At 34.9% G+C, this 21,304-nt stretch overlaps 1 protein-coding gene and 1 long non-coding RNA gene across 4 annotated transcripts in view; one reads left to right on the forward strand and one right to left on the reverse strand.

Moving 5' to 3' along the window:
* Positions 1–21,304, forward strand: part of LRP12 (LDL receptor related protein 12) — a 79,724-nt gene that overhangs the window by 16,215 nt on the left and 42,205 nt on the right. For 2 of the 3 annotated variants that reach the window (XM_006145566.2, XM_006145567.2), the window contains exon 2: positions 19,260–19,316. The exons of the other annotated variant lie outside the window; for it this stretch is intronic. In XM_006145566.2, coding sequence (XP_006145628.1) covers positions 19,260–19,316 — 57 coding nt within the window. The remainder of the gene's footprint in view (positions 1–19,259; positions 19,317–21,304) is intronic. 3 annotated transcript variants of the gene reach the window in all.
* The window catches only part of LOC114007321 (uncharacterized), a 37,817-nt gene continuing 27,038 nt past the window's right edge, over positions 10,526–21,304 (reverse strand). The window contains exon 3 of the long non-coding RNA XR_003548940.1: positions 10,526–11,372. This is a non-coding gene — a long non-coding RNA (uncharacterized LOC114007321). The remainder of the gene's footprint in view (positions 11,373–21,304) is intronic.

Below are 21,304 nucleotides of genomic sequence, written 5' to 3' on the forward strand. Positions count from 1 at the left end.
GCCAGAGATCCCAGATCATTAATGTTTTCCAAATTAATATTGGTTGAGACTCCTAAATGGCAAGAAGCTGGATTATTTAATTTTATATTACCTACCCTCAAGGTTTGTTGCAAGACTATTAAATAACTCATGCAAATACTTTCTATATCAAATGTTAAATTTCTTCCTTTGTAGGTAGATGGACAAAAGACAGTATACAGTGCTGTATCTGTACAATAGAAAATTAGAGGAAAAGATTAGAAAATTTGAAGTGGAGATTTTCTTTAGAAAATCTTGTCAAAGAAATGCAAATAAATACCATGTACTAATTTAATAGATATTTAAAATCAGGTTGTTATATCAACTATTTAAAATATTCAATAAAGACCTAAAAATAAAAATGTGATTTAGGATTCAATGAAATGAGCAGATATGCTTTACTAGTAGAAATTATAACCTTTGGTGGGTTTATGGATATCATTTCACATATCTGAGGATTTCTTGATATTTTTCTTCATAAAACTATTTTGCTCTTTTTATAATTTTAATTTTAAAAGTTATTTTGTCAGGAGTCATCAGGTGGCATGGTGGTTAAGGTGCTGGACTCCTACATGGCCAACTGCAGTTTGTCCCAGACCTGGCAGCTTGCTTTCTCACTTTCCCTTTCTCTCTCTGATCAAATTAAAAAACAATAATAATAAAACTAAATAAATTATTTGGTTTTTTTTTGGTTTTTTGGTTTTTTGTTTTTGCTAGAGGGCATATAGGTGCACCAGAAAGACTGACAGAACAGGAGAAGGGAAGAAAGCACCCCCCAGTGGAGCATGATCTCACTGCAGTCCCTTCTCTGTTTTTCCATCTTGTCAGGGCTTTGGGCACAAGTATGTGCACATGTACGCACACACATGCTCAGCATCTTCATAAACTGTTTTTCTAATGTTGAACATTAGATTGCCATTATGGTTAGTTACATTTATAAACAACTTTAACTTTTTTTGTTAGAATTTTTTAGTATTTTTCTTATTGAGATATAACAGTAACTAGAACCTTGGGGTCAAAGGTTAGAGTATTTTCAAAGCTTTCAAAAGCAAAAATAATATTTAAATTTTAATGAATGTTTACCATGTGTTTGTCATTGCTCTAAATATTTTATATGCACACACATATATAAAATACATGTGTATATTTAATCTTTATATCAAAACTGTAAGATGGATCCTATTTTAACTCCTTTTTACAGGAAACTAAGCCACAGAGAAATAATTTTTATAAGTCATACAATTAGAAATAATAAATACTTTTTAAAAAGCCATACAATTAGAACCAGGATTTGTTTTCCAGATTATACTATTTTAAGTCTTTACTTATAGAATTTATGTATCTTTACATTGTTCCCCAGTGAAATGTTGTAATAATAACACAGTAGCAGTGAGCATAACTAGTACTATAATTTTGACCTCTAAATACCAATCATCACTGAAAGGATCCAGGGGCCACTGGATGAATAAAGAAAAGAAAAAAATGAGCCTGGAGTCTTCTGTTATATCACAAAGACTAGTAGTGTATACCACCAAATGGACAGTGGTTAATATAAAGGGGCTTTCATTGACTGGAGACCAGAGAACTCGAGCATCAAAAAGAGGAATTAATGGGCCAGCAGGTAGTGTGGTTAAGGCACTGGACTCCCAGATGGCTGACCATGGTTCAAGTCTAAGACCCAACACCTTGAAAGTAATGCAGAGCATGTGTGCATGCATACCCAAAATCCCAAGAGAGTGGAGGAGAAGGGATTATGGCATGGTCATCCCCCATGCGGGAGGGATGTCTCCCTTTCCTTTCATTGTCTCTCTCTGTCTCTCTCCAGTGAGCTCACACACTCTATGCCAAAAACCTTAAAAAAAAGAAGAAAAAAAGTAAGATGGCTGAAATGCCCTGGTTATAAATTAGAAAAATTCCTTGGTTCGTAATAATACAACTTGTCATAAGAAATACACACTTTTACAATAACAAATTACCGGATATCAGTGGAAACACATAGGGCACTGACTCCATACTCTGAAAATAAACAATTATGGAAAAATTAAGTAGTTATCTTCCCTTTTTCTGTATGAACTCCATTTTAAGGTAAGCAAATTTCCTTATTTGTTGAAGGAAAAGTTCTTTGCAGAATTTTAGGTAATGATGCTGAAGGAATGACAGGACTGGAATATTATTTTGCCATTCCTAATGAAATAATTTATTCAGGCTGTGTTCATCAGTAGATGCAACCATTACATATATGGTCATGTGGCAACTTTGCAGTGGAAGAATCAGGCTATTCTACCTGAATCTTGATTAATCTCAGTCTTATGAAAATAATGCAGATAGATAATGTATACCTCCTGTTGTGATCATGTACAGTCCATAGCACAAACTGTGAAGTTTTCCAGCCAAAAATGTTGAACCTTCTACCACAGGGGTGAGGTATATAAGGTTAAATTCAGCCTACTGCCATTTTTTTAAAATAATATTTTATTGAAGCACACTATTCTGATTTGTTTATATTTATTGTCCATGGCTACTTTGCTGTAGTGAAAGATTTGAGCAGGTGTACCAGAGCCTGAAATATTTACTATCTTGTTCTTTTACAGAAAAGGCTGGTTGACCCTTGAGCTAGATGAACAAAGTTAAGTGATATCAAAAGGAAGCAATACCACAGAATATCAGCTCTTTTACAGGACAACTGAGCTGGTTTCTGTAACAAGTCAATGTCATGGAAGATGAAAGAGATCACTCTAGGTTAAGAGAGACTTAAACACACCAACCCCATGAAACGTTGAGACTTTGTTTGGATCTTGCTTCATTCACATAAGCAAATCATGAAAAGAGGGGTTAGCCCTGTAGTACAGTGATTAAGTGCTGTGCAGAGGGAGCTGGATCCCATGGTAAGAACACACGAGCAAGCCATGTGCATTTGCCCAGGATACGGACAGAATGGAGAAAAAAGGATTGTGGCATAACCAAGCCCCACTGGAAGTTTCTCTTTCTCTCTTTCTCTTGTGTTTGCACATGCCCTCTGACACACACACACACACACACACACACACACACAAACTCGGCATTTATGAGGTAGTCATGAAAATCTAATTATGGTCTGATTATATATCAAATGACATTACGAATTATTAATTTTGTTTAAAATAACAAGTAGGTAGAAGACGTCTTTGTTTTTAGAGATGCGTATTGAAGTTTATAGAGTTGAAATAATATATGACATTTAACATATCACTAAAAAGAAATAAAAAATGTATCAAAGATAGGAGTTGAACTCAAAGATCTTTGATGTCAAGGCTCATATACCTTCTACTGAATCATGCCATTGTCTTCCCCACGTTCTTGTGTCACCATCATATACAATCTATAGTAGATTTTATTATAACTTTTAGGTTGTTTTTGACAGAAGTTACCAGTTGTCTATTTTAAATCCTTGGGATTCTTTGCCAGCGTAAGCACATCCTTAGTTTTCTCCTATTCCAATATATTGAGACATCACTAAAAGAGTAGCATCTATTCAGGATGTTCTCTCTGGCCTAATGGCAGTAATCTTTTATCTAGCTATGAGATATAGTCCTATCAGTTTATTGCTGCATCTAAAACTTCCTGGGCCTTAAAATAGGAATTGTTTAAAGGTTATGAATTGGAAAGGCGTTTTGCAAATGATGAAATTATTTGCCAAATTAAGACTCATTTATATCTTGGACGGTATGATGAAGGAATTAAATGTGTGGTCCTTGTAAGACAGACCTAAGTTTGGATATTTAAAAAGACACACATGGTCTAGTCTCTCAGTGCAGCAGTTATGTACTATACAGAGGGAGCAGGATCCTACATGGCCAGTCATGGTTCGAATCCCAAGCTGGTGGCCTAAAAAACACTCCAGGCATTTCTGTGTATGCCCAAAATCCTGACAGGATGGAGAAATGGAGGAAAAATAACTGTGGCAGGACCAGGTTCCATGAAAGGATATTTTTCTCTTTTTCTTACATGTGTGTGTGCATGCATGCATACGTGTACCCTCTGGCATTTCAAAAAAGAAAAAAAGTTCAAAGTTTGGGTAGTAAATCTTTCTTAGCTACATCACCTTGAGCAAGTTATTATTGCTAAAGTTTTATTTCTTTATTTGTAAACTAGAGACAGTATATCTCAAATATTTGTTTTGATGATCAAGTAAGTTAAAATCTGTGAAAGTACATAGTATGGCAGCAGATACATACTAGAAAGTTAATTTTTCCCCCCCTTTTACCTGGGGAAAGATAGCAGAGGTTGATATATTTAATTGGATGTTTTTAAAAGGTTACATGAAAAAAGATAATCTTCATCCTCATGTATGCTACTTCTATAGGACAATGCCAAGATGACAGGATAAACTGCAGTAGTACTTTAAGGCTCTGTGAAAGGTAGGTAAGTTATGACATGAACTTCAATAGAGATAATGAAATGCTAGTTATTTGCTGAGAGAAAAACCACACACATTTAAAAATGTTTACCACATCAATGGGCTTTGTATTACTAAGAACTCAGGAATCACTGAAGATCAAAAGTGGTAAAAAATGGGGCCAGCAGGTGGCAGAGTGGCTAAAGTGTTGGACTCCCACATGGCTGACTGCTATTCAAGCCCTGGACCTACCAGCTGGCTTTTTTTACTTTCCCTTTCTCTCTCCTGTCTCTCTCTGGTCAAGTTAAAAAATGATTATAGCAAATATACTTGAATAAATGATTCTGTTTTTTGTTTTTTTTTTCTTAAAAAAAGTAAAACTTCATCCTTTTTTTCTTGGTGTCTATGTCCCTTTCCCACAACAAGTTGCTAAAGTTAATGCAGAGCAGATCTCCTCACCATCTAAAGACTGAAGCTTCTTAACGGCTTTGTATAGTCATTTACTTAATATTTTACATTTTGAAGGACAGTGATAAGAAAGAGCTTGCTAAAGCCTCTAATCCAAGGGAACATTTGATTCTGAAATCTCTCTTTCCCCTACAGCTTTCTAACTTCATTCACTAATGAAAAAATGCCTCTTTACCTTTACACTCCTCTATCCTTTTCTTCTTTTTTTACCCTCATTACAAACTATGACATGTTACTTTGTTACTTATGCAGAGGATATTTGGTGCTTAATTTCAGTCTCTGAAAATTTTGATTCATTAAATCAATAAATGTTTACTGAGATCTCTGTGTCAAAAACTAGGAGATTGCTGTGGGAGAGTATCAAGGCATGGAGAAAAAAAGGAGAGAATAAAGAATGGGGGAAAAGGCAAGAGGGCTTTCTTTGCCCTTAAGGTCCTCAAAATTTGGTGTACGAGACTGGGAGTTAAAACAGTAATCCAAAAAGACGATAAAGAGTGTGGTAGTAATATGAGGGTACTTGAAAAAGCTCATGGGAAAATGGAATTAAAAGATAAAAATAAGAATTTTATTTCTCAGCATAAACCCTATCAAGTTCAGGACACTTTTATAAGTGATATTATAGCCATTTTGTTCATCCCTAAAGAATCTAGGGTCCTAAGAATTTATCCATGTCAGTGCTATCTTTGTACATTAAGTGAAGAAAAATGGATGCCCTTTAAAGCTGTCTTAAGATTGGGAGGAGGGGAAGAAGTCAGAAGTAGCCAAATCAGCACTGTAAGGTGAATGTATAATGATTTCCCATTAAAACTCACAAATCTGACCTCGTTTGATAAGACGAATGACAGAAACATTGTAATGGTGAGGACCTTATGGTGAGCTTTCCCAGGTATTTTTCTGCTAAAGCTTTGGTTAATTTTCTTGTGGTAAGCAGATGTTCTTTGACCCTTCAGAAAGTCAACAAGCAGAATGCCTTTGAGCAGTCCAAAAGACTGTTGTCAGGACCTTTGGTCTTGACTGACCACTTTGTCTTTGATTGGACAACTTCCACCTCTTTTTTATTTGTTTATATAGAGAGAGGTGTGTACACTCCGACAATGGGTCTTCATGCCGTGATTTACCCTCCCACCCCTTGACCTCATCCAGAGCTCACAGGCACATATGTGAGCCTGACATATGCAGTAAGACCTAGGATATGAACTTGGGACCTTCCTGCGTGAATTCAGTATTACAGAGCATTGAGGTAGGCACTACTGTGGTTAGCTTTTGATTTGTCTTCAGGATCATACTTAAAGCCATGTGTCATTTCCTGTTATAGTTGCTCAAAGAAATGGTTCAGTATCCACCCCACTTGTTTAAAATTTTCATTGAAAGGTCTCTTTTTTTGCAGATGATCGGGGTACAAGAGTTTTAATACCCATTAGCACTCAGCAGAAAGTTTGCTCAGCTTTAATTTTTTGGTCATAATTGTATAAGCGGAACAAGTCAGGATGCCCATGGTGTTTAGCTATCAGTTTGGCTGTTAATTATTGACCTTTCTGTATTAGGGCATGAACAAGATTAGGGTTTTTTTCTTGTTCATTAGGGCATGAACAAGATTAGGGTTTTTTTCTTGTTCATTAATGTGGATGGTCTGCCACTGCTGAAGATGTCATCTTCAACATTGCCCTGTCTCTTCTTATAACAGCTTAGGCATTTATAAACCACTGATTTCTTTGGACCACTGTCCCCATAAACTTTCTGTAAAGCATCAAAGATTTCACTGTTCTTCCACTCAAGCTAAAATATAAATTTAATGTTTGTTCCTGCTTCAATTTTAGAATTCCTGTAACTCTGATAGGGGCTCTTTTTCATTTTAGGTATCTTATCCTTTTTAGTACCTCAAACTGATCCTATGTAGACATTCTGTATAGCAGGTTGGTATAAGTTTAATTTGGTACAAAACATTTTGAAATTTATGCAGTTTTTTTCATGATACACACTTTTCTTGAACTTTTTGGAGATCCTCTGTATGTATAAAAGCAGGAAAGGAGTCAAAAGTTAAGAGTGAAAAAATAGAGAAGAGCCAGACTTTAGTAGACCTTCTTCACAGAAACTGAACCAGCTATAGTTTTTTTAAACTGAAGGTTAATATCAGATGTGCCCTTACAAAGTTCCCCAGCAGCAATGCAATGAATGAGAGAACAGTGCAAAGAATCAGAGAGCTGCAAGATCAAAAGTAGGAAAACCAGCTTGCCAGCTAATTTATTCATTCATACATTCAGCAGCTATTTATCAACTGTCTATATGAACCAGACACTATTTTCTGCTTCTGTCCAGATGAAGATTGTGTGTAATACAGTAAGAGAGGAAAGAAATACAAGGACTTGACATAAGGAGACAGCAGGATGGTTAGGAAGAAGAGTGGAAAAAATCAAGAAAACGTAATATATATATGGGAATTTTCAGAAAGCTCATGGAAAATGTGTATTATGAGAAAAAAAAAAAACCTGTATGGATTTCAAAATTTCTTTGCACCAAAATAAACTCATACTTTAAATCCATTTTTCACAAATTCTTTGAAGTCTCCTCACAGTGCCTGAGGGGAAGGAATAGACGTTAAAGAAGAAATCAGGACTGACTTCCAAATTTCTACTTGGATAACAGGGAGATGTTAATGTCATTCACTAAAATAAGGAATTTAAGAGCAGAAGCAGATTGAGGGTAGATCAAAGAAATTCAGTTTCTTGCATATTGATGTGAGAAATAATATTAAAGCAAAAATGTACTATAGGAAGTTAAAAGATAATTTTAGTGTAGAAATAATAATAGTTTATTATAACATGCCATCATCTGGCATACAGTATTTATTCATGTTAGCTGTTATTATTATTTTGGTTATGGTTTTGAATTAGACAAACTTGTCTAAATCCTGGAATTAGGTAGATTTAGATTTGAACATGTCCCTACCATCTTTTAACTATAGAGTCTTTGGTAGGCTAACCTGAGTCACTTTCTTCATTTATAACATGGGGATTATAGTTTCTATTCTTACTACTTTAAGAGAAGCATTTAATAATACTCCACAAGTTTAGCACAATGCATAATGCTTATTAAATGTTGACTGATTAGTGGTTGTCTGGCTTTAAAAGAGTATAGGAAGGGGCTTCACTTACAGAGGAGCACCAGAGATGCTTTTTTGGGTGATGGAAATGTTGTGTATCTTGATCATAGTGGTGATTGCAGGACTGTATTATGTTTGTTAGAACTCAACAAACTGTATCCTTGAAATTGATGAATTTTTAAGATATAAATTATCCCTTAACAAAGCTAATTTTTTTAGAAAGTGACTGCTTTTCCCTTTTGTCCTAACTTCACTTTTCTCAGCTATTAGTAAAATAAATTTGACATCAAGGATTTCCAACATTTTTATCATTAGGATTCTCTAGTCATAGGCTTCACAGTGTGAAAGATTTTGCCTGTTAGGAAACAAGAAGGAAGAAATAAAACTATATTTGTGTGTAACACTTTTCTCCTATACTAAAATGACCATGTACCTGATTGATCAGTTTGGGTACTGTGCTTAATATGTAATTAGAGTAAGTCAGGTCACTAGCCATTTTTCAGAGGTGTCATAATGTAACCAACAAGCTAGTGTTTGTTCAGTAAAAAGCTATGAAGTAGAATAAACCAAGAAGAAAAATTAGAAGCAAAAGCAATATACTTAAATATATACTTAAAAATTCTTAAATGAGAATAAAATACAAAAGAAAAGAGTACCATGTTTGTATTTATGTGTGTTCAGTGATTCCCGATTTATAATGGTTCAAATGAAATGTTTTGACTTTCCAAAATTATGAAGGTGGTACACATTCAGTAAATGTATTACACTTTCTGTATACTTTTCAGTAAGTTATGTGAAGGATTTAAGTGTGAATTGTAAGATAGACTTGTATTAGATGATGTAGCCCAACTGTAAGTTAATGTAAGTATTCTGAACATATTTAAGGTAGGTTAGACTCTGTTACAACGTTGGCAGATTAGGCATATTTAATGTATTTTGAATTGCAATATTTTCAACTTAAGATGGGTTTACCAGAATGTAACCCTATTGTAAATCGAAAAGCATCTGTGTAATATATTTTTGTGAATGTGTATTATGTAAACACACACATACATAAATCGTTCACAGGCTTTTCCCAACTCATTCTGAAGCCAGTATTTCCCTGACACCAACAAAAAGAAAAGCACAGATCAATTTCGCTTATTTATATAGATGGAAAGATTGTCTTGCAAAATTCTAGCAAGTATTTTGCTAGAAAAATAGGTAAACCAGACTGTCTCAAAATCAAAAATACTTGTACTTCAAAAGACACCATAAAAAAGCGAAAAGTTAAAGAATGGGAGAAAATATTTGCAAATTACATATCTGACAAAAAGATTAATAGCCACTATATGAAAAGAACCCTTAAAGCCTAACAATTACAAAAGACAAATAATATTAACAAGAAAAGGACAAAGGATTTTTGAATGGACATTTCTTAAAAAAAAATCAGAATCTTCATAAAGTTCAGGGAAAATGTCTGCATAAAACTGTACGTGGATTTCAAAAAAGTTTTGCACTAAAATAATTCAGTACTTTTGTTTCATTTTCCATGAACTTATTCCATGTCCCAACATTTACATAGATGACCAGTAAGCACATGAAAAGAACCTCAGTATGATAACTCATTAGGGAAATGCAAAGCTAAAACATAATGAGGTATCACTGCGCATTCACCAAGATGGCTAATATAAAAAAAATGGAGAATTACAATGTTAATAAGAATGTAGAAAAATTAAACTCTCATACATTGCAGATAGAAATGTAAAATGGTGTGGCTATTTGGAAAACAGTTTGACAGTTCTATAGAAAGGTGAATATAGGATTTCTGTATGATCAACCAATTCACTCTGTTTATATATTCAAGAGAATTAAAAATGTATGTCTATATAGAAATGTATACACAAATATTCATGGCAGTGCTATTCACAAAAAATAGAAACTACCCAAATGTCTATTAACTGGTGATAAATAAAATGTTGTGTGTTCATACAATGAAATATTATTCAGCCATGAAAACGAAGAAACTAAGTGAGTCATGCTGAAACATGGATGAACCATGAAAACATAATGCTATATGAGAGAAGCCAGATACAAAAGATCACTTATTGTAAGATCACATTTATTTGAAATGACCAGTGGAAATATACATTGACAGGAACCAGATTCATTATTGCTAGGGGGTGGGGGAAGGCCAAAAATGGCAACAGCTGCTAATAGGTATGAGTTTTCTTTTGGAGGTGATGAAAACATTAGGCCTTAGATGGTAGTGATGGTTACACTTCTTTAACAAAAACTACTTTTAAAGATAAATTTTAGGGTATATGAAATATATTCATTAATGCTGTCAGTATAGGAAATAGAGATATTTTATTTTTTTTCCTGGAATTTTAAATCCCTTCAAACTGGTATTTATTCTTGTGAACCACAGGAGTCATAGGAAGGAACTTTTGTACTCATAGGGTCTTAAAATTCCCTGTGTCACAAGCTAGAAAGAATTTTAAAATTCCTTACTTCTTAAAATTTTAAGAATTAATGATTCAGGCTAATTTTAGAATAAAAATGTTATTTCCATCATAAAAATACTGAGATGCTCAGTCGCAGGATACATTAAGATCTTTCATATTCTATAGAGGATATGGTTCAATCTCTGAATACTCAGGGCTTATATTTAGTAGTTATATTTTGAATAATAGTTTTTTGTCATCATATCCTTATTTACAAGATATTTCCAATATAAAATCTTACTAACATACTACCACAGGAAGTCCAGACATGGAAAAACGTTGAACTCCCTAATGTCCGTAGAGAATGTGGCTTAAAATTATAATGATCTTTTCATGAAAAGTAGTGTTATAAGTAACCATTACTATTACTGTAAGTGGCAGCTACGCTGCTGCCAGTTCATAAAAATTCACAATGGATGTCTGCAATTAAAAAGTCATAGAAATAATACTTTTAGAATGCTCATAATTAAATAAAGCAGGAAAATACAGTCTTATCTCCCAGGGATTTCTTGACCTGTTTTGCTGAGACATCTCATTACAGGTATTTGTTAGACACTATGGAGCCTTTCTTCAGAAGTAGGTACTGAATTCTTCATACACTTTCACAGGATTTACAAACATCTTGGTCTAGCCAGACCTGGAAAAAGTGTACATGTTAGTCTGTTTGGACAACCATAACAAAATACCATGGCCTGGATGCCTTAAACAACAGAAATTTGTTTTCTCACAATTCCAGGATCTAGAAGTCCATGACCTAGATGCCATCAGAATTGGTTTCTGCTGAGGCCACTCTTCCTGACTTGGGTTCTTTTTACTGTGTCTTCGTATGGCTTCTTCTCTGGGCATATGTGGAGAGAGAGCTGTCTCTGTTGTCTCTTCCTCTCATGAAGACACTAGTCTTTTTGCCAGAAGTTGCTTGTGTTAGCTGGTGGGTGGGAGAGAAAGAGAAAGAGAGGGAGAAAACATTCCTCTCTATGAGATAGTCATGCCACAGTCCCTTTTCCTTCATCTTTCCACCTTTCAAGATTCTGGACGTGCACACATTTATCTGGCATGTTTTTCAAGTCACCTGGTCCAGGACTTGAACTATGCAGTTGGTCATGTGGGATCCAGCTGCCTTAACCACTCTGCCGCAGATTGGCCCAGAAATGTTTTATTTTGCATATATAAGATTCTAGATTAAGATACTGAGAGTAGTAAAACAATGTATATGATATAAAACCTGATCTTAAGACCACCAACATTTTTTAGGATATCTTTTGAACAAATCTATATTAGAGAGTTTTGTGTGTCATATAAATAGTGTATATAAATAGTGTAATATACTATAGAAGATTTTATCTTTTTATTTTTAAAAGTTCTTTTTATGGAGAATTTCAAATATTTGTGAAAGTAAATAGATTCTAGATAATGAACCTCTATATAGCCAATACATAGGCCCCAACAATTATTAACCCTTAGTAAATCCTGCCCCATTCCAAGCTCTGTTAAATTCTTCATCCTTCATATTATTTTGAAGAAAATACCAGGCATTATTTCTTCCACTAGTATTTTAGGCTGCATGTCTAAGGCCAGGAATGCTTTCTAAAAAAATAAGTATAAGTTCAATATCATTATCTCAGGAATGCATGTTATTGTTCCCCTAATTTCATAAAAAATCAGTTAGGTTCAAATTTATAGTCATCTCATCTCATTAATGTTTATAAATCAGAATCCAAATAAGCCTCATATTTCATAATCATTTGATACTTCCTTAAGCCTTTTTCAATATGTAAGTTCCTTTAAAAATTTTTTTTTTTAAATTTTAAGTCTTAACCATGTATTTTTGAAGAAACTAGAGTGTTTTAGTCTGGAGTTTGCTGAGCTTACCTCCATGGTGTGATTTGAAATGTTCTTCTATCCTCCACCTTTCCTATAAGTTGATAATTGAATTTAGAGCTACACTAATACAGTAGCCAATAGCCACACAAGCTATCTTTAAAATTAAACTAAAATTAAATAAAATTAAAAATTCATTTACTAAGATATATTAACCCCATTCAAATGACAAATTAGTACCACGTGGCTAATGGCTATCATACTGAACAGTGCCTCTATAGAACACTTCCATCATTGTGAAAAAGTCTGTTGGACAACACTAATTTAGGTAGAGGCTTAATCAAATTCAGGTTCTTTGTGTGTGTGTGTGTGTTCTTCCATTAAGAAGCACATGATGTCTCATTATCTCTCTTTTCTTCTCATTTTAGCAGCCATTGATGGTCAATGTCTGGTTCCATTAGTACACTAAAGGATGCAAAATGCTGACCATAGGAGTTTCAAAGAGTCACTTCTGGTTAGTGTGATCTCCAGAAGATTTATGGCTGAGTTGACATTTAATTGGGCCTGAAATTTCTCTAAAAGTTTGGTAGTGAAGATATAGAAAGAGGAAGGGTGTTTTTGTTTTCTGCATTTTGTTTTATTAAGTCCATGTTTTCAGAGAGAAAGAGAAATACCCCCAATGAGATAGATCATCACGCCACAATCTGCCCCCAGTCTCAGCTGGCCTGGATTATGGGTATAAGGATGTGCACACCAGACATATTCAGGGAGGCTCTGGGACATAAACCCAGGATCTATCCTGCTGGGTCCAGTTGTGTTACCACTATGCACTGGTCTTGACAGTTTGATAGCCTCAATGTCACAGCCCAAAGTCCTGACAGGATGGAGAAATGGAGCAGAAGGCATTGCAGCATCACCATGCTCCATTGTGAGGGTGCTTTCTCTCCAGCTAGTGTGTGTGTCCTCTAGCAATAAAAAAAAAGAAAAAGAAAAAAAAAGAAATAATGATAAAGTCTAAAGACAAAAGAAATAGCTGCCACTTTTCTAAAAGAACTTCATTAGAATATTTAATAGAAAGAAGAGATAGTATAGAAAAATGAATCCCAAGAGACAAAACTCCAGAAGTTAGGAAGAACCAGGGTATGGACAGCTTAGCAGCCCTATTAAAATTTTAGGCTTTTCCTTAAATTCAGTATAATAGAGGGCCAGCAGGTGGCACAGTGGTTAAAGCACTGGACTCTTGTATGGCCTACTATGATTCGAGTCCTAGACCCAACATCTTTTTTTTTAAAGAGATTTTTGCTATAGGGTACATGCGTTTGCCAGAAATCACACACAACCCCCCACCCCCACCCCCCCAGGGGAGATGGTCATGCCCTAAATCCTTCTCCATTCCCCTCTTGGGATCTTGGGCACGCATGCACATGTGCCTGGCATGAGTTTTAAGCCACCAGATCTGGTTCTCAAACTATGGTTGACTACAGTGAGAGTCCAGTGATGTAACCATTATGTCATCTGCTGGTTCCTGACCTGATACCTTGATTATCACTCTAGACACGTGTGTGTGGGTGCCCAAAATCCCCAGAGTGGAGGAAAAAAGATGATGGTGTAGCCATCCCCCCAGGAGAAATTTCTTACTTTCCTACTCTGTCTCTCTGGCAAGCCCACATGCCCTATAACAAAAGCCTTTTAAAAAAAGAAAAAAAAAACGGAAATAATGTTTGCTTTCTTTGGCTTAAGTATGTACATGTGTATTTATGTTTGATAACTGCTCTCACTGCACAGAGAAAAAAATTGTAGGATGCCGAGCATGTTAGTTACTTGTAGCTGTAGGTCATTTAACTTTTACACCAATGTTTTCTCCCCCAAACAAATGGGAATAGCTATGACAGATGGCCATAAACCCTGAGAACTAAGAAACATATCCTTCTCTGAATTCTTTTAAAAGAAGGAACACAAACTTCTTAATGCCATGGGATTGGTATGGAACTGGAATTCTTATTAAAAAGTGGGAAAGGAACACAAACATTTTAATGACTATGATTTTGAATGTGCAATTCCTCCAATTAGTATCTCTGAAAAAATTACCAAACTACTAGAGTTTGGGTTTTATCTGTAAAATGAGCTACAGAACCATTGTTTTAAGGATTAGCTGAGGGAATGCTTGTAAGGCACTTAGGATTTGGCCAGCACATAACTATCAAATATTGGGTATAATCATTCGTTTTCTTGAAGAACTTCAGTCCTTAAATAAAAAGAACTGAAGGAAATAAAAGAGAACAGAAAAAAAAGCATTTTTAGAAGTTCTCTACTTAATTATCTGGTTTACTAGCTAGTCAACTGCTCATGTATAGTTGTAGAAATATTTGTTACCTCAAAAAGTGACTTTTGCTGGGACCAGCAGTTGGCGTAATGGTTATGTCACTGGGTTGTCCCCAGTTCGAGTCCCAGACCCAGTGGCTTAACTCATGTCGGGCACATGTGTATGCATGCCCAAGATCCTGAGAGGAGAATGGAGGAGAAGGGATTGTGGCCTGGCCATCCCCCCCTGGGGGATGATTCCTCTGTGTCTGTTTCTGTCTTTCTGGCGAGCACACATGTCCTATAGCAAAAACAAAAAAAGTGACTTTTGCAGGACTAAAATGTCTGTCTGCATTTGATCTTGTAGTTACATTAAGAAGCGATATGTGTGTACATATTCAAATTTATGAGTTTTGTTTTCTTGGGTATTGGGATAGGGGCACTAGGGAGAAGTAATAATTTGCCTTGTAACAACAAAGCAATTTTCTTTGGGCTAGTTGCTGATAATAAGGAAATCATTGTGTTACATTAATGACATCTTTATAAAAATACTATTTTAGAATGACAGGCTACCTAAATAAAGTGTTCTTTTCTAAAATTAAAAAGAATAATTATTTTTATTATTTAAACTTTATTTATTTATTTATTTATATTCTACCAGAGAGGGGGAGAAAGTGAGAAAACAGGCTGCCAAGTCCAGGACTCAAACCACTGTTGACCATATGGGAGTCCAGTTCCCTTAATTACCGTGCTGCCTGCTAGCCCCTTTTAAATGTTTTTTTAAACAATTACTTTATTTTACTTATTATTAGCATTATTTCTTAATCTGCTCTGGGAGCTGAGAAAATAAGCTACCAGGTCTGGGACTGGAACTATGGTTGGCCATGTGGGAGTCCATCTAGATGAAGTATTCTACTTATTTAAATGATAGATATATCTTATATAACAACAACAAAATCAGTTATTTGACACTGACAAGAATTATCATTTTTAAACAAAATTAACTTCTAAATAGGACTTTTTTTTTTTTTAAGAGAGAGTTTTTGTGATAGTGTTTGTGCACTTGCCAGAGAAACAGAGAGAGAGAATGAGAAATCACCCCCCAACCCCCACCCAGGGCAGATGGCCATGCCCTATTCCCTTCTCCTCCATTCTCTATTTTCCTCTCAGGATTTTGGTTGGATATGCACATACACAAACCAAGCATGAGTTTTAAGCTACTGGGTTGGGGATTCAGACCGCAGTCGGCCATGTGGAAGTCCAGTGCCTCAACCACTACATCATCCCCTAACCCCGATAGAACTGTTTTTAAGTTAGAATAAATATATGAGAAATTAGTCTTACTGTGTTTTATATTTTAAAGTTTTATCCATTTTAGAAATCATTTTAATATTTTTTGAAATTATAATATTATATTTAAAGCACAGTATTTATCAGATTTCTGTTTATCCAAAATAGTGGAGAATGGATTATATTCTATTCACCTATTTCTTTCTCCTTTTATAATATGAATAAAGTTTTTTTAATCTTCATATTACAAATGTCAAGGCTGAAGTATTCAAAACAGGTTTTCTCCACATTTTTTTGTATACCATTAGACTCATCAGTGTTTATATAAATGAGTACATATACATATACAATATGCTTATATGAACCTGCCCATTATAAACTGTACACAACTGTAAAGTGAACATTGTGTCATACCATCATTCTCTTTTGAAACATTTTTAATCTAATGTGTGCATATCTGTCTGAGTTAGTTGATATAGGATTATTTTATCTGATTCATTGAATAGTTTATTTTTGTTTTAAGAATTATTTCATTTAACTTTATTTATTTTAATTTGACCAGAGAAGGACAGAGTGAGAGAGAAAGTAAGAAAGCAAGCCACCAGGTCCCGGACTTGAACTATAGTTGGCCATGTCCAGCACCTTAACCACCATGCCACCTGCTGACCCCCCATTAAATAGTTTTGTAAGGTTTTGTCATGCATTTTGATTCAGTTTTATATATAATTTAATAATTTTATTTAATTATAAAGGATTCCACTAAGCCATATAAGGGGCATTTGTCCGTTTTAGATACAAAATTTTGCATAAAGAAAGTAGGCAACTTGTCCTAAATTGTACAGCAAATAATGAAGTTAATGATAAAATCTTGGCAATCTAGGCCAGAATTCACAATCATCCTCATTTTTTTTTTTTTGTTTTGGTAAGGTTCTTTCCATAGAGCACACGTCCTTGCCAGAGATGGAGACAGTAGACAGTGAGAGGAAAAGTGAGAAATCACCTCCCAGGGGGATGGCTTTGTCACAATCCCTTCTTCATTGTCCTGGGATTTGGGGCATATATGCACATGCAGCCAGCATGATTTTCAAGCTGCCAGGTCTGGGACTCAAACTGCAGTCGGCCATATGGTAATCCAGCACCTTAACCACCCTGCCACACCTCCTGGCTCCCTAATCCACAATCTTGAACACAACGTTATGCCAACTTTTTCCTCTTTCTATCTTTCCTCTGTTTACTGAATTAGAAAAAAGATTTAATATATCAAATATTAAAATGCTGCTGAGCAAAAATTTAGTGTGCTACCTTAAGAATATTGGAAACCTTAGCATCACAAATTAAGCAGCTGTAATTGGTGGTTGTGTATATGGAAGTAGAGAGTTTAAGCCAAAACCTTACCAATGCTTCTCAAATGTTAAAGTACATACAGATCATTGGGAGTGCAAGGCAATCTTATTAAGGCGCAAAATCTGATTCAATAAGCTGGGGTGGGATCTGAGACTGCATTTCTCAAGTCCTGAAGGATGGCAGTACCTCTGGTCTACTTGTGAGTAGCAAGGATTTAAGCAATTAATACTGACCATGCACAAACAAACCCTTTTAGGTATTTTATTGAATTCGTTCCTTTCTTTTTTTTTTTTTTTTTTTTTTTAAGAGTTTTTTTGATTTAGGGCGCCTGTGCTTGCTGGAGAGACAGAGAAAGAGACAGAAGAGACAGAATGCAAGAAATCACGCCCTCCCCGGAGTGGGGAAAAGATGGCCCCAATTTCTTCTCCTCTCTTCCAGTCTCCTCTTGGGATTTTGGGCACTCACTCACACATGTCTGGCATGAGTTTCAAGCCACTGGGTCCAGGGCTTGAATCATGGTTGACCACATGGGAGTCCAGCAATTTAACCAGTATGCCACTTGCTGGCCTTGCTACTATTTTCAGAAGTTGTATGTGGTAAAAAAAAAACAAAAAACTGTCTTTCTAGTAGTTTCAGTTTTGTATATATAGTATTTAAACATTGCTGGGGGGGGGGAAACTGTGGTTTTTGTGATACTGAAATGTATATCATTTAAGATAACTAATCAGATTTATTTGTCTACTTAATGTGGTTTCACACATCTATTTCATCATTTCTACAATATCATACTGTATAATTTTAATTGAGGGAAGCATAGCTTTTTTTTCTCATTTTAAAGGACATAGTTGAACCAGAAATGTTGTTTTATCAATATTGTTTAGTGACAGTCATAATATAATTTACACAATTAAAAAATGAATTCCTGTTCAGTGCTGTTTCAGGCACTGTATCAAGTATTTAATGGACACAACTTCATTTAATCATTGCGCCATCCCTCATGTGTTCTTCCATGGGGTACTGATATTTGGGCACCTGGTCAGCATACAGTGGTGAACCAGAGAAACTCAGGTTTTGTTCAGCCATAGCTTAGTGCAGAGGGGGCTGCTGTACAATAATCATGCAGTCATAGAAGCATGATACTTGGAAAAAAGTTTGTTAATTAGGATATTTGTTATTTTCTTCTCTCTCAACAGTGAAAGACAATTCTGCTTTTGTCTTCTAAGCTTTCCTAACTAGCATCTTCCCCCTACTATATCTCCCTGCTCTCCAAAGAGATTTTTTTTTCTATCTGATGAGTTTTTGAGCTGTTGTGATGTCTGATGCAATAGGGAGAGAGAGGCAAACTTTAGAAGTAACAGTGAGCACTTTGTACAGAAAAGAACAGAGGTAGCTGGAAATAATTTACAATAAATTCATAGTTTTTAAAAAATGCATACCAGAAAAGATACTGTTGACATTCATTTGAAGGGGTCTATATCCTTAGTATTTTAAATAGTAATCTTAAAGCCCGACTTTTATTAGGTGATATTCAGTAAGTTATTTGAATGCTCATGTATGCCCAAGTCTGTTAAATGATATATATGAAAGTATGGGCTGTTCTTCAGACTGTTAGAGTTGTTCATGAGAAAAAGTTGGAAGATTTAGAAGACAGTGTGATACTACTTAAAACAAACAACTTGTAGCTCTAGCACTAATCCCCGTGTCCTGGAGCTGATTAAACATGCAGTTTGAGGAAGGTTGTTTTTAAAAAGCCTTGTTTCCCTCTTTTCTAGGAGTACTACCAAGTTCCCTTTTGATTATTAATTGATAGAAAACATTCTTCTGATGTTAATCAGACTTATATATTTGACCTCCATTGTTGTGATTTCCAAAGTATTTGTTTTCTTTATCTCTATTTTGATTTGGGGCTTCTTAGTATTCTTCTGAAGATTGTTATAAGAAACTTTGGTTTCTGAGTATTAAAAGTAGCTCTAGGTAGTTTTTCTTTTGAAAGGAGGATCTGAAAAAATTTTATAAATTTTATCTTGGAAATTAGTTTATTCATTATGTTTAATTTTAGGAAATGGTGCTCTTGCAGAACATTCTGAAAATGTGCATATTTCAGGAGTGTCAACTGGTAAGTCATTTTTTGTAATGTTTAAATTTCATGCATGACTTATATGGTAAATATTGAAAGCCACCTGGTATCTTACAAAGTGATATTTGGCTATAAAAATTATTACTGCTTTTTGCAGCATGTAATAAGGAATGAACTAACTGGAACATGGAGAAATTCTCATAAGATAAAATTGATACTTGCATGCCTATGGATTGATTAGACTTTCCCAAATGGACTGCATAATTATTTTTTCATACAAACATTGAACCAAGAGAAAAGTTAGCCCAAGTTGAATTAGTATTTTACTTTCCATACAAAGTTATTTGAAATAAAATTTATTAAAATGTAATTGTGAATGCTATTCTTAGGATTAGAGCCTTAGAAAGTAAGCATTTTGCTTGATTTTTTAGATTTGAGAACTACTCTGCGTAAAACTATTGTTCTTGATTGTACAATTTATTTGCAATTAAAGGTAACCTAGCAATATGTTTTGTGTCCATCACATTTAGAGACTCGTTGAGGTAAATGCATTTTTTCCACTCATAAACTTTTATAATTTAGTAATTACTTAAAGGCCCATAAGTTTTTTTTTTCTTTTATGAGTGCCAAAGAGAGGGCAAGAAGTCATGGGAGGGAGAGAGGACAGAAAGAAAGGCATTATTGACAAAGTCTTGCCATTGCAAACTGCTGGCCCAGCTTCCCAGTTGTCCAGGATTATAGTCACACACCACCATATCTAGCCCATTTAGGTTGATCTGGGATCCAAACCTGGGCCTCCCATGTGGCCTCAGCCTTTCAGTGGTTCTCTACAGCTTATACCACCACAGCTGGGCCATAGTATTAAAATTTTTATTCTTAGGTGACTTCCATAGCTTTGTTATCATATTTGCTGAATCTACTGCAATTACTTACAAAGCAAAAATATATATTTTTACATATAACTAAAATCAGGTTTCTCGCTATTTATTATTTCTTTGTATTCTTGGTAAATTTTATGTGTTTTTTTTTTAAATATGCTCAATGTATTTATCAGTCCATTGATTGATTTGTATTATTATTTCAAAGATGACCCCACTCTCTCTTTTCTATTTTGAATAGCTAATGAGAATTATGACTACTTTTCCACATTGTAACTATAAAGTATTATTGTTTATGAATATATCATAATTTTATAGCCAAATTGTTGTTGTCTAATGATTTTCGAAATTTTTAGTCTCAGAACACTTGCAAGCTTTTAGAAATTATTGAGGACTATATTCATTGGGTTGGGCTGCCATAACAAAGTAGTATTGGATGGCTTAAATAAAATATTTATATGTTGTAGTAGCAGATGTCATGGTGGTTAAGGCACTGGACTCCCAAATGGTCTTCCACAGTTTTAAGTCCCAAACCTGGTGGCATGCTAGGTGCATGTGTATTTGGGCCCAAAATCTCAGGAGGAAAATGAAGGAGAAGGGATTGCAGTGTGGTCATCCCCCCTGGGGGTTGGTTTCTCACTTTCCCTCTTAAACTGTCTTTCTGGAGCAAAGGGGCCCTGTGGCAAAAACTTTAAAAAGAAAAAAACAGAAAAGTTTTCTCACAGTTCTGAAGTCTGGAAGTCCATAATCAAGGTGCTGGTTGAGTTGATTCCTGGTGATACTTCACCTCCTGATTTACAGATAGCTGCCTTCTCACGGTGTCTTCACATATCCCTTCTTTGAGTACTCATAGAAAGAGTTCTTTGGTATCTCTTCCTTCTCTTATGAGGATGTCAGCCCTGTTGGATTAGTGCTCCACCCTTAACAATGTATTTAATTACATTTCAAAACAGCGATTAACTTATTTCATATTTACCCCAATAATGCAGTTTTTTTTGAAAAAAATATGTTTTTTCAAAACAACATCCATAAGCAGAGTAGCATTGCTTTTGTAATTTCATAAAATCTTTAGTGATTGGCTTTAAAGAAGTTAGCTGGATTCTCACATCCATTTCCACATTCATTTTTTTGTAATATGTTTTGTTTGGC

The sequence above is a fragment of the Tupaia chinensis genome, unplaced genomic scaffold (assembly GCF_000334495.1).
Source record: "Tupaia chinensis unplaced genomic scaffold, TupChi_1.0 Scaffold000154_1, whole genome shotgun sequence".
NCBI lineage: Eukaryota > Metazoa > Chordata > Mammalia > Scandentia > Tupaiidae > Tupaia > Tupaia belangeri.